At 43.9% G+C, this 13952-nt stretch overlaps 2 protein-coding genes across 3 annotated transcripts; one reads left to right on the top strand and one right to left on the bottom strand.

The window, feature by feature from the left end:
• Window positions 1–463: 463 nt before the first annotated feature.
• On the top strand, window positions 464–8206 carry LOC113568793 (cytochrome P450 2J2-like). 2 transcript variants are annotated; one of them, XM_035521341.2, is made up of 9 exons: window positions 464–686; window positions 1648–1807; window positions 2045–2197; window positions 2344–2504; window positions 5937–6110; window positions 6334–6475; window positions 6620–6807; window positions 7583–7724; window positions 7887–8206. In XM_035521341.2, the coding sequence occupies exons 1-9, from the start codon at window positions 492–494 to the stop codon at window positions 8075–8077; spliced, it is 1506 nt and encodes a 501-aa protein (XP_035377234.1). In that variant the 5' UTR covers window positions 464–491; the 3' UTR covers window positions 8078–8206. The 2 variants fall into 2 exon arrangements, with proteins under 2 accessions (XP_035377234.1, XP_081560403.1); XM_081704277.1 differs by lacking the exon at window positions 464–686 and having other exon boundaries at window positions 1667–1802.
• A 667-nt stretch (window positions 8207–8873) lies between these two features.
• Window positions 8874–11785, bottom strand: LOC145652799 (uncharacterized). Its single transcript, XM_081704284.1, has 3 exons — window positions 11646–11785; window positions 11416–11514; window positions 8874–10012 (listed from the first exon to the last, which is right to left on the bottom strand). The coding sequence occupies exons 2-3, from the start codon at window positions 11507–11509 to the stop codon at window positions 9780–9782; spliced, it is 327 nt and encodes a 108-aa protein (XP_081560410.1). The 5' UTR covers window positions 11510–11514; window positions 11646–11785; the 3' UTR covers window positions 8874–9779.
• Window positions 11786–13952: the final 2167 nt, after the last annotated feature.

Below are 13952 nucleotides of genomic sequence, written 5' to 3'. Positions count from 1 at the left end.
GTTTATAAGGTTCAAACATCAGGACTTACTGATGTGAGATTAAACATAAGGTTTGTGTGTGTGTGTGTGTGTGTGTGTGTGTGTGTGAGAAAGGTATCATTTGTGAGTTGAGGTAAAGCAACATTTCCTGTGCTCTTGACCTTTCACCTGCTCTACGATCATATTAAGAAACCTGTTTCTCTTCATGTGACTTTTACTCAGTAATGTCAAACATGAGGGGATCTTATAGAGGCGACAGCCAAACGGTTCTGTCTCCCTCTACTTCTGTCTCACATGCACACACGTACAGTCTCTCTCCCTCACGGTCTCTCTCCTTCACACACACATACACACACACACTCTCTCACTCCCTCACCCAATCTCTCTCGTCTTCTCTCTCCTCCCCCCATTTCTCCCTCCACCCTCTCTCCCTCTCTCCCTCCCTCTCTCCTCCCTCTCTGGGCGGTACTGTATAAAGCAGCACTTCTCTGCAGCGTACAGCACCTCTCAGAATGCAGTCTTTGCTCAGGTATGTGGACTGGGTCTCTGCTGGCCTAGCACTGCTGGTGCTCCTGCTCTCCCTGCTCCTGTTGGAGGTCTTCAGGATGAACTCCTCCAGGAGTTGCACTCCTCCAGGACCCACCCCACTGCCCTTTGTGGGAAATGCGATCCAGACCACGAGGGATCCGATGACCTGCTTCAGATCGGTCAGTTTCCACATTCTCCTGGATACCAAGGCCATGTGCTCACATCCTGTAGAGGTTGTGAAATAGTATCTGTAATCGTGACATGTGTGGAGGATTGATGATGTAATAACAATTATGTGACGCAACGAACAGTGATTCTCTAGCCCACTGAGGAAGTGTCATACATCTGACACATAACATCTGTATCATATGCAAATGTTAAATGCAGCAGTACACATGCAATTGAATATAGTCACTAACCAGCTGATTAGTGGCAATGTTTACAGTTCTGTCAACACTGTAGATTATTTTAGAAATCTTTAGAAATACTTAGAAATCTGTACTTGTGACTGCCGGTACACTTTGGAACTTCCTTATCTCGTCATGTCGAAACTTGTACAATCATTGTTCCACCATGGAATGTAGCCAGCAGCTCAGCAACGGCTGTCATAACAAACATTCCCCTAAACACTCCCCTCCTCCCCTCAAAAAGAGGCCAGTCACTGAGAAGAGAGCAGGTCACCTCCAATACAGCACACAGCAGCTGTGAAGTGAGCAGGTCCCACAGGTGACTGGTCACCCCCATACATCGCACTGCATTCCTGCCCACACCTAAAAAGTTTAAAGTTTATTTAACTTTAAATATCAACTGTATCTTAAATGGTTATACAGGGGTCTGTATTATATTATAGTCCATCTGGTTACACAGAGGTCTATTCTTTACTGTAACTCACCTGGTTACACCTGAAAACTTTGATGAGCTGAATCAGGTGGTTTATAACAGGGACTGTGCTGATCTTTGACTGCACTGTAACTCACCATCTGGGGGCTGAAGTCTAGAGCTCAAGGTAGATAATCCCACTATGATCGCACTGTAAGTCAGACAAGAAACAAACCTGAAACTATTCCTATCTTTTGCCGTTACATTGGGAAACGGTTTAAACATTCCGCGGCTGGTAATGTTATTCTGCTTCCTCTTCAGCTGAACCAATATGGAGACATGAGTACCGTGTACTTGGGCAGAAAGCCAATCATTGTGCTGAACAGCATGGAGCTCATGAAGGAAGCATACATTCACAAAGGCAGTGTGTTTTCCGGAAGGCCGTTCATGCCTTTAATGGATTGGATCACCCACGGGTACGGTCAGTAGTGCATGACCCCTGAGCTCTTCCTTTTAACCTTAACTTTTTTTAAGCAGTGTTAAAACCAATAACACAATCCTGAATGTGTATGCTAGAAGAAGTATCCTTAAATGTTCCATTATATTTACAGGAAAACATCAGAGATTCCACAGAGTATTGATATCTCTCCTTCTCTCTACCCTTCTGTGTGTCTGTCACACACACACACACACACACACACACATGTTGCTCTATCAGGTATCTTGATGGTCACGTACTGTAACGCGTGGAAGGAGCAGCGACGCTTTGTGCTGCACACGCTGCGTAATTTCGGTCTGGGGAAGAAGTCTGTGGAGGAGCGTGTGAATGAGGAAGCACAGTACCTAGTCCGAGAGCTCCAGCAGCACGAGGGTGTGGTGACACTAGGGTTTGGTTTTAAGGACATTTCAGTACACAATTCTAGACCACTCTCTACTTGTGTGACAGCTTTAGAATTCATGTTCTGCCATCATTTGCTGATCCACTGCTGATCAATTCTCCTGCTATTCTCTTTAAAGGGAACCCTTTTTACCCCATCCACCCCATTATGAACGCCGTTTCCAACATCATCTGCTCCATCGTATTTGGAGACCGCTTCGACTACAACAACAAGCGCTTTGCTAAATTGCTGGAACTCCTGAATGAAAACATCCGACTTACTGGCACAGCTGCAGCACAGGTAGGGTCCCAGCCAGGACTCTTCCTGATGATTACTGCTCCTGAAACACAATGGGCCACATTGATACATATTACTAGAAACATATCACCAGAATTATTGTGATATTAAAAGCAAATAGGGCTGCAGTAACACACAGTGACACACAACTCTTCATTAATGTGGATTGCTTGACGTATGTTACTGTTTGTGTATGTGGCGCTTTTGTATTTTGTCCTCATTAGCATATGATATTAGCGACTCATATGTTGCAGCCCTATTACCTCTTGTGAGCTCAATTTTCTAGGACCAAAAGGATGCAATATAAAAATAACATGGAGATACACTCTATACTGGGTTTATACTGTATACAGTATATACTGGTAATAACATACATAACTATACTGATAATAACAACATAAACCAAACCTAAACAGGAGTTTCATCAGGGTTGGGTTTATGCCAACACAACAAACAAAAATGTATTAAAGCCAACTCAACCACTAACTTCCCTAAAGCAACGAAAGAAAATGAAATACAACACTCTTACCGCAACTCTTACCGTAACTCCCTATCACTAAAACAAAAACACAACAAAGGCAAAAAGAACACAGCACCCAAACCTACAACTCCAAACAAAAAAACAGACGATACTCACAATACTCACAATGTTTTTGACAATCAAATATATGAGTCTAGGTACTCCTGAAACTGTATCAACTCGAAACCCCTATTTCAGAAGCATTACATCTAACCACTCGAGGCCCTGTGCATAAGGCCTCTAAAGATCAAGTACACTCATAAGGCTCTATCTAAGAACCTCACTAGACAGCAAAGTACACACTGCTAAGGCACTATTCACAGAACCTGGGATAGAACAAGGGGAACATTCAACCTCAACACCCCAATCTCAAAGAGAGTCTACAACCAACAGTGATGTCACAAACTCAGAGCTGCATCTACTGTGGCTGTGGGGTGACTACTAACCAAGACACCATGGGGCACCAACACATGCGTGACACAGGTATTTAAAGAGAGGCTGATTGTCCCATTGACATACACCTCAAAATGTTCCAATGCCAACCGTAGAGCAAGGGTTTCTTTTTCAATCGTGGAATAATATAACTGGCATCTAATGAACTTTCTCAAGCTGTAACAGACCGGATGGTCCATTCTCGAATCATCCTCTTGCAACAACACAGCACCTCCACCAGTGTTACTAGCATCCACCTCTAATTTAAAAGGGTGTTCAAAATTTGGTGCAGAATACACTGAAGAGCAACAAAGCAAGGCCTTTACAGAATTAAATGCATGTTGACATTCTGGAGACCAAACCAGATCACAGGATTTTTTTAACAAATTTGTAAGGGGAGACACCACTGAAGCAAAATTGTGACAAAAGCCTCAACAGCACCCAGCCACACCTAGAAATCAACGTAATTTTCATTTAGTAGTGGGTCCTGAATCTTCACTATGATGTCACTTTTGGTATCAACAGGGTGTACACAACCTACGTCCTTACCTAGATACGTAACTGGCTTTTTGAAAGTCATACTTGGCTAAATTAAGTGTAAGAGAAGTGGTCTGCAAATGATTAAAAACAGTTTCACTAAGTGTTCGGACCAGGTTGCCGAATATACGACAACATCACCAAAATGAGCTTCACACTTGGATATCCCGTTCAACACGTGATTCATTAATTGCTGAAATGTAGCAGGCGCATTTTCCATTCCAAAAGTCATGAAAGTGTATTGACGACAATCATCCAGTGGAACAAAAGCATAAATATCAGCTGCATGTGATATCGAAGGGACCTGCCAATAACCCTTCAACAGGTCCAATTTACTCACATTCCAAGCTGAACCCGTTATCTATACAATCGTCTACTTGTGGCAAAGGAAAAGCGTCCAACTGAGTAACATAATTTACTTTGCGGTAGTCTGTGGAAGAGTGAAGTTCCATCAGGCTTAGGTATAAGAATGCATGGCTAACTCCAAGGACTAGAGCTCAGAATAGCAAATCCATTCTCTACAATGTATGGCACTTCAGCTTGCAAGCATGCGCACTTGGACCGGTTAACTGGATTAACTCGATACACATTGCTTAACTGGAGGATAATCTCCCACACTACGGTCATGAAGATATTGATGACCCATTTTTCTTTTCGTCCCTCCACAGTCTAAAAGAAGCGTGTCAAAAGCAACATCCACCACAGGTGTAGACTGAAGTGGAGCAGGCAGTATCTTTTGATTTAGTTTGCCGGTTAGCTGTCAGGTGTGACAAAGTCTGACGTGAGAGACTATTGTCGCTCTTAATGCTGATCAAAAGAAATGCTGTAAGATATGTTTGTGTGTTTTGTTCACCCACAAATGACCTGCAAGTAAATGATCATGTGCTAAAGCTAAAACCTGGGATCTGTACTCCTGAGGCACAATGATTTGAACAATCGTATTCCACTTTTGATTTTCTCTGTGCATAGGTGGAGTCCATCTATGTATCAATACACCATCATCCCACATATAAGTCGTACTGTAGAATCCCATGCAGGAAAGACTGATAGTAACTCCATATCCTCCATGGTCTGTACAACATTAGTACTGTCTCGATGCCTTGTTACTTCAGAAACAGAAAGAACTCTCTCCTCCACCAAGTAATTTCCCATTATAAAGGTAACAACGGAAATGTGCCACAAATTCCAACAACAACTGTCCCCGTGACAAGTTCTGATTGCAAACTGAGAGTGTAGAGTGTAAGGGAACAGAAACATAACCAGCTCCCATGCCCTGAACCAGGCAATCAACACCACATATGTCGTCCAACAACAGAAGAATTAACTCTAAAAGAAAGGACTACGCAGTGCCCGTATCTCATAAGATGGTTACAGATCGTTCTGTTCCTATATTTCCTGGTGTTGACATTATCCCATCCAGAACACTGCTCTCTGAAACAAGCCACCTGAATATGTCCAGTATGAAAACGGCAACTGAACCAGCCCAGTACGAAAAACACCTCCTGAAACTCTTGGTACAAAACACCACCTGAATCTGTCCAATAAGAAAAACACCACCTGAAACGATCTAGTACAAAAAAAAAAAAAACACTGCCTAAACCTGTCTGGTGCAAAAAACACCATCTGAAACTTTCCATTACAAAGCCAATGTGGATCAAATGATCTTTTCTCTAACAATGTTTCGTCACACATGCAAGTCATTAACAAAATTCTACAGGCACACCCATTTAGCTGATTGACATATTTGAAAGGCACATTTATTTTCTATTTGGGATGAGCGTGATGGCAAACTTTGCAAATACAAGATCAGGCGTTCACAAAGGGGAAGGTGACTTGATCAGGATCTCAGACTTCCAGAACCTTTTGCCTATGAGTCTAGAAGAAATGACTTCTTAAATGACACCATGGAATGTAAGATTCTTTTTTCTTGTTGTTTTGTTACACAGATCTTCAACTTCTTCCCCTTCATAAAACACATCCCAGGGCCACACCAGAAGATCCACAGCAATGCCAGTGCCTTAACAGGGTTCATCCGGAAGTCTGTGGTGGAGCACAGGAACACTCTGGATCCAGAAAACCTGCGGGACTTCATCGATGCCTACCTGGTGGAAATGAGCAAGGTGAGAGTTTGACCTGCAGGGGGAGCCCTTCACTGGGACAGCAGGCGGTGGAGAGAGGCCTGTAGTCCTGGTCGGGAGGGGTGGAGCCTGGTGCGTTCCCTACAGCACGGCCGAATCACCTCGTCCCTTAGTTAACAAGCCCAGTCTGTTAGAGTGGGCACGTGTACAGCCTCACATCTCTGCTGGATGTACCTACAGAATCATGTCTTCATGTTCCGAGCAGCACAAGTCAGAGGATAACTCCACGTTCCACGAGGAGAACTTGGTTATGACGACATTAGACCTCTTCTTTGCTGGCACTGACACTACGGCGACCACTCTCCGCTGGGGTCTCATTTTTATGATGGACAACCCCAATGTCCAAGGTGAAACTCAATGACAGATTGATCCCAAAGGAAGTGTCCTAGAGTCATATGTGTACTTGATAATGGTATAGAGAACTCATGACTGAACGACGGTCTTCTCTCTTCTCTGTCCTGTGCATGTTCCCACATTCTCTTGTTGGCCAGAGCGCTGTCATGAGGAGATCGTTCGTGTGCTGGGCTATGACCGTGCTCCCAGCATGGACGACCGTTCACGTCTCCCGTACACTTACGCCACCGTCCATGAGATCCAGCGCCTTGGCAACATTGTGCCCCTCGGCGGGGTGCACGAGACAACGCAGCCCACCCAGCTACGGGGGTACAACATCGCCAAGGTAGCTGTGGAGGGTGGGAGGGTTGTTCTGACTGAACATGTGAAAGGGTGAAAAAAGGAACTTCAAGCTGAATTCCAAGAGAACACTTTGACATTCAGAAAGATATACTGTGGTGGAATTTTGAATAAACAGCAAGTCAGACGTGATTAAAAGAATAATTTAATAAAGAAAATAAGACATACAAAACACAGCTGTGTGAGAGCTAATGCTCTAAAGCGAAAGCTCTAAAGGGGTAGACTGGCTCTGCTCCTTATATCTAAACTTCACATCCCGGAAGGGATGTCCTGTCATCCTGTTTAACCATTTCCTAGCCCTTATCGCGCTAAACACTTTTGCACATACCAGGATGCTCTGTTCCACCAGCACAGACACAGTTTGCTAGTTCCTCTTTATCAGCATTAGTCGCACGACACATGCAAGATCACGAAGCAGCTGATTCAGCAGTCGCTTTGTTCACACAATATACAAAGACAGAATGTGCAGACTAAACTATTCATATGGGATTACATAGAGAAAGGATTAACATGATTATATATGAATCACATAATTTCCATCACATATACCAACATTGGGTAAATCACTGCATATTTTGAAGTTTTGTACTTATTTTAGGGTTTGGGTTCAGTAGCTTGGATTTTCATTTTAATTTTTTTACTATATTTTTTTCCCTTTAAAATACAAGATGACAGCACTCTTCTTGGTGAAGAAGCATCATTGACTTTTACTGACTGTACAATATATGTATTTCTTTTTTCATTCCTCCCAACACACACAGGGAACAATGATCATGACTAACCTCACTGCAGTCTTCACTGACAAAGAGTACTGGAAGCACCCAGAAACATTCAACCCAGAGAACTTTCTGGATGAGGAAGGGCAGTTCTGCAAACAAGAACACTTCATCCCATTTTCTCTGGGTGAGCTTGCCACCATTCTATCTAGGAAGGGGAATGGCAGACAGATTGTTGGTAGACAATCAGTCTAATGTTCTGCATCAGTGGGAACAGTGTGTGTGTGTCTGGATGTGTGTAGTCTCACTGGATGGCGTGTGTATACGTGTACGTGTGTATGTGTCGCAGGTCCGAGGGTGTGTCTCGGTGAATCTCTGGCGAGGACAGAGCTCTTCCTCTTCTTCACCTCTCTGATTCAGCACCTGCAGTTCTCCTGGCCCCCAGGAGTTCCACGTCCCAACATGGACGGCAACATGGGTATGATCCGTACTCCGTACCCGTTCAACACCTGCTGTCGCAGTAGGGAGCCGACCCACTGAGCCCGCACGTGGACAACACCGTCTCTGGACTGCAACCCTGTGCCTCTCTCTCTCTCTCTCTCTCACACACACACACACACACACACACACATACACATACACACACACACACACACACACACACACACATTACACCATGACTACTGCTCTGAAGTGGGACACTTACCTCTGCAGTGAGTACAAAGGTGCATATCTGGTTCCATGTGTGTGTAAATTAGCAGCAATGTAAACAATGAGTGGGTGAAGTGTATGAATGGTATGTTAAAGGTTTCCTATCACTCATATAAGACACTCTGGACTAACCAGTTCCCTAGTGTGCTGTTTGTTTGTTGGTTTATAGGTTTAGTATTATAAAACAAGCTAATATAACCATATTACTTTGTTAATCCTAGTGGGTACCAACTTTTTGCACAGCACACCACTGGTTGGCAATTCACTTTACACATTCTCTCTATGATTGAAAAATCCAGAGGAAAAAATATGCAAAGTTGGTGATATAAACTATATCCATGTAATAAATTCACTTTTAAATGTTAATGTAATAAATGTTATAATTTATACCTCCTACTCTCTATTACATACTCCACAGGAAGGTGATGTCGTGGAATTACTGTGACTAAGAACCTGCTTACCCTACATAAATTTACATTTGCATTTATGGCATTTAGCAGAAGCGATTTTTTTACATTTATGGCATTTATTAGACGTGATTTTTACTACCATAAAGTAGCAATCTATTTATGAAGGTGATTTTTTCTGTCAAGTGCAGCTTAAATGAGATGAAGAAACATGTTGCTTTTTAGTTTTTGAACAAACCAGTTTATTACAGCTTTATTTTAAAATTTTCTACAAAATAAATTTAACATTTTGTCATGTTTTTTTCCCCTCATGTTTTATTTACTGTTTATATGTTTCAAGTTTATTTACAATTCCAACTACTAACCCTGTAAGTTAGTTCAAAGGCACAGAAAATGTTCACTGAGGTTACAGACTGTTAGCTTCATTTGCATTGGATAGAGGTTAAGTAAGTTAGTACAAAATATACTTTAATACCAATGAAGTACATAAACTAGTCTCAGATTTTCTTAAAAAGGCAGCGGTCACAATTTGAATCATGACATCTCATGACTTTGCATTTAAGAGAAGATAAATAATTTTATAAAATGCTGAATGCAAACAAGCACTCATTAAACACTTAAGCCTTTGCATCTTAAGTGTGTTTTCCTGGTGACTGTGTTTTCCTGGTTACAGTCTTTTTCTCATGACTGTATTTTCCTGGTGATTGTGTTTTGCTGGTTAGTCTTTTTTCTGGTGATTGTGACTTCCATCACTCCAAGCTGATAATGCAATGCCACAGGTTTGCAATGGTCCCAAGTATAAACGTCTGTTTTTAAAAGGTATCAAAATATGTCAGCACTCCACGTCTGAAAGGCCTCTGGAATGCCACTGCCCATGAGGGCCCCCTGAAGAAGGCACTTATTATCCACTGAAGCTGTGCGTTGGTCACTTTTCAGTTTTCAGGGTGCTGCTGCCCCCTCTGGTCAGCTGCCTGTACTGCAGTACGGGGTTATAAACATGGGAAAATGTCACTTTGTTACACTACTGCAGTCCCAGTGGTCCCACCTGAATCTTAATATCGATTGTCAAAATGGGAAACCCTTCGCTGGGAGAGCCAGCATGTGGCCAGCATGTCCTGCGACGTCTACGGGTCAGGGGGCAGGACGCGTGTCTGGACGCCGAGCCCCTGGAGCTGGACGATATTGGGCATGGAGGCGAGCAGGTGGCGTACGGAGGGGAAGTTCTTCAGGACGTCTGTGTGGAAGACAAGCGGGCAGGACCTGCGCACTTCAGTCAGGCTCACACCGTCAGGGTTCTGGGCCATCAGTTTTCTGAGGGAGCCAATCAGCTGTACCAGAGGTGGGTTTTGGGGCGGGCCTAGGGTGAGAAGATCAGAGCTCACAGACTGCATCACTCACTCAGAGGCCTGGGACATAACGGGAGAAATCTGAGCGCAATACACACATTCTGGCTATGTACACAGGCGTGCTTGTTCAGGTCAAAAAAAGTCTTGTGGACATTATTGTCTACATTGATTTCACTAATTAATAAGAAAATTAGCAAATCCAGGTCTGACACGAACTCATGAGAACAATTTTTTTAACCTTTTTGTATCTAAATTATTCACTGCAGTTTACAGAGGAATCACAAGGATCTGAACAAGTATAGGCCAATTTAATTATTTCAAATCGTGTTAGACAAAAAACGAAGTGCTAGAGAGATGAGAAAAAATTCAGATTCAGATTGAATTGAAGCTTGTATATAGCTCTATAATGAGAGAGAAGACAGTCTCAAAGAAGCTCCCTGAGTAGGGTGACCAGACGTCCCTGTTTTCTGGGGGGACAGTCCCAGTTTTGATGGCCTGTCCCCAGATACGTCCGTCGAAAGAAAGACCTATCAGCAGAGCAGACAGGCAGACGTCTCGTATTGTTCTCCTTTTGGCCAGCAGAGGGGGCCGTTTGCTACTAACAACTTACACCACATACTCATCTTTTAGAGTGTAAAACTTGACCAGTAGCTAACAGGCGTGAAGTGAGTCCACAGAACCACCACAAATGTCTCACCAAGACTTGAATATATGCTACCATGCAATCTACAAATAGTGCACCACTTTTTAACGCGTCAGTAGCAGCTAGGTTTACCTCTTCAGCAGTTGGGCTAACCCAGGGGTGTGTTTAGGGTCTGGGCTATAGCCACGGGTCTGTTTCTACTGCCAAAATATTTTAGATGAATATGAATTATACAAGAACTTAATCTTTTGTATCCATGTCTCATTCCTGTATAAGCCGCTGCACTTAGTGAATTTTGAGACCATTTTTATTTCTTCTTTGTTTCTAAGATGCGACGACTGACAGATCTCATAAGGGCGAAAGGCAGGAAACAGCCCTTGTATATAACTGAAATGTATTTCCATGCATACAGGCCAGAGTAATGTAACTAACGCCCGTCTCAGGCAGCAGTGCCGTTCTCTACCCGCAGGAGTGAGTTACTGTGGGAGCCTACTATATTCGTTTTCCAGTACGATTTACAGACTTACTTAGTTAATGCCCATTTTATCAGTCAGACTTCACTCCAGTTTATTACGGTACAAGTTACCATGGTTAAAATACATGAAACCGGAACTTCCCCCTCCATTTCATAGACAAAAACACTGAACATTTTAATACGTTTACTGCCGAACTGGACAAGTTCCCGGTGGTCCTTTCAGAACTCTGGTCACTTTATTCCGCAGGTTGTGTAATGAAGAATAGCTAAGCATGTATAAATGTGTCTCGACTTACGTCTCTTATAGTCTGGTCGGAGATTAGCGAGCACTACATCCTTATACGACCTGCCAATGTCAGATCCCGCAGCTCCACTCCGCGCCTCTGTCATTTCAGCTGCAAGTCGAACAACGAACAACAAAGTACTACTAATAAAACACTGCTTCTAATACTATGTGTTAAAGAGTCGCTGCACCGTCCCATGAAACATTTCTAAGAGTGAGCACCTCTGAAGCGCGCCGTCGTACCTTGCCGTGCTCCACACCAGCTTTCTCCGGTGTCTGCGCGCTCGTATTTACTCTCGCTTCCCTTTCTGACGCAACCGAAACTCCTGCTTTCGTTTCCCCCGCAAGCAACACGGTTGTTTTGGACGCGTGCGTATCGTGTTTTTTTTTTTTTTTGGGGGGGGGGGGGTTTAAGCGCGTGTAAAATATGACGTTACTCAAATGGCATTAAAAAATTAAGAATGAGAAACAGAGCCACTAAGCACACGGAGCACGTCGCACTATAAGTTTGCTAGTTAAGGTCGATCCTGACCATCCTGTGACCCTACCTGACCCCTGGGCCACCTGGCCCACGGTCAGCTGAGTGTGTGCTTGTACAGCGTCTGCTCTACTGACGGATTTAAGCATGACGCCTGGAAACCACAGATAATACTCGTTTTCATTTTAGCAGCTGTAAACGGCACATTCAAACGTGCCCCGTTAGTTTTAAACATAAAGGTCTGAGTAATTGATGCTTATTATTTACTGAGACAGGTGTATCCATACTGGTCAGTACGCCAAGCTCATCAGCATTTAAAGTCCGCGTTTCGTCAGCAGCCAGTGTCGACAGTCAGCGTAAGGAGTGACGTAACGGGCGCGCCGACACTCCAGTTTCATTTCGTGCACGCGCATGTCAACGCAAGTTCACGCGCTACGCAGTTGCTCTCGCCCTTGCTGCAGTTCGGAACGGGACAGCGGCGCCCGTTGGCGTTTATGAACCCTAATAGATAGTCGTATTTAGCTCTCACTTTTACGAGGCACAAAGTGACAGAACCCAGCCGTGGAAGTGGCTGACAAGCAAACAAAACGGACACACCAAGAGCTGCCTAGCTAGAGACACCGACTAGACAACCGCTGGTCAGCAGGCTACAGAGCTGCTAGAAAAGCTCGACGTTCCTGTTGGCCTCACACCTGCACCGGGCTGCTGCTCCCATTCACTCTCAGGGAGTTGTAAACGCCGACACGCGCTTTGGCACGCGTGGGAGGCGGGGCCCTTGCGTAATTTGCAGGGCGCCCGCTTATCCTGGACACCTCAAAAAGCACAACGGGGATGTCTGTCCAGATCTTTAGTCACATGGCCAAGAAAAAGGTGAAGGCAGACAGGCGATACGTACACCGCCCCCGGGTGTCCTTATCAAACATTACACACGTGACGTTTACAGGCGTATAGTCAAATTGCTGCAACAGAGATAACGGTAAACGCCTCACGTTTTAGTGTTAGATGTCGATGTCGCGGGTCCTTTGTGCAAGACCCGTCGTGCAGCTAAGGAACCGTTCTGAATTTTACAGTAGACATGCACCATTTTCAGACTTTCTGGGAATATGTCTAATTTTCTGCATTATTTTACCAGCTCAAAATCAAACCTTTACACAGCACACTTAAGAATTATTGAGACCTTTCATGAAATTGAGCAAAAATCAATAAACACCACAAATGATTAATATTTGCACTCAAACATGTGGAGAAGGTTATACTCCTATTAAATGCAATATTTACATTTTCATTGGGTAGAATGATTTACCTGCAAAAATTCATGTCAGATTAATTGTCATGCCTGTAATTACTGACGTATTTGGTGAAGTCCTGTTGCAGGGCACACCTGCCCTGAACCTCTGCCCTTTAAAGTGTGACGAGGCAGATGGACCCTTCTGGAGTGGTTTTGGACCACTCCTCTGCTCAGATTACTTTAAGAGTCTCACGTTGGATGGCCTTTTGCATGTGCATGTGGACTCCATGCAACAGTTCAGACCTGAGTGTTAAGACATGGCCATCACATAACCACGGTTATTGCAGCCATTCTGTGTTGATCGTGGTGGCTGTTGGAAGGCATTGCATTGCTCAAAGGGCTATTTACAGACCAAATCTGTCAACAGGTTCTTGGCTAAAATATCCTGGCATGGCTCAAATTCAATATGTCATGCAGCTTAGTAAATGCCCTTCAACCACAAGCCACAAAAGAGCCCCAAAGAATCAACAGACCGCTATATTTTACGTTTACGGCATCTGACAGACAATCTTCTCGCGACTTACAAAAGTTATGCAGGGTTTTGTCACCAAACACAGCACTGGTGTACTCAACCAAAAAGTTCAGTTTTGGACTCACCTGAGCACAGGGCAGAAGTTCAGACACTGGCATCATGGAGGCTGCTTCTAAGAACGGACTGTTAACCTGATCATCCCAGAGAGTATGCTAATCTGTGCAGTTCTGAAGATGCATGCTTTCTTTGCTTTCTTCACCATATTCCTCATCTTCCTCACGGTGTCAGTGGGAGTGCTTCCTCTTCCTGGCA

The sequence above is a fragment of the Electrophorus electricus genome, chromosome 21 (assembly GCF_041902795.1).
Source record: "Electrophorus electricus isolate QZ-2024a chromosome 21, ASM4190279v1, whole genome shotgun sequence".
Lineage (NCBI taxonomy): Eukaryota > Metazoa > Chordata > Actinopteri > Gymnotiformes > Gymnotidae > Electrophorus > Electrophorus electricus.
Note: the sequence above shows the minus strand (reverse complement) of the source record. Positions and strands in the feature narration are given on the sequence as shown.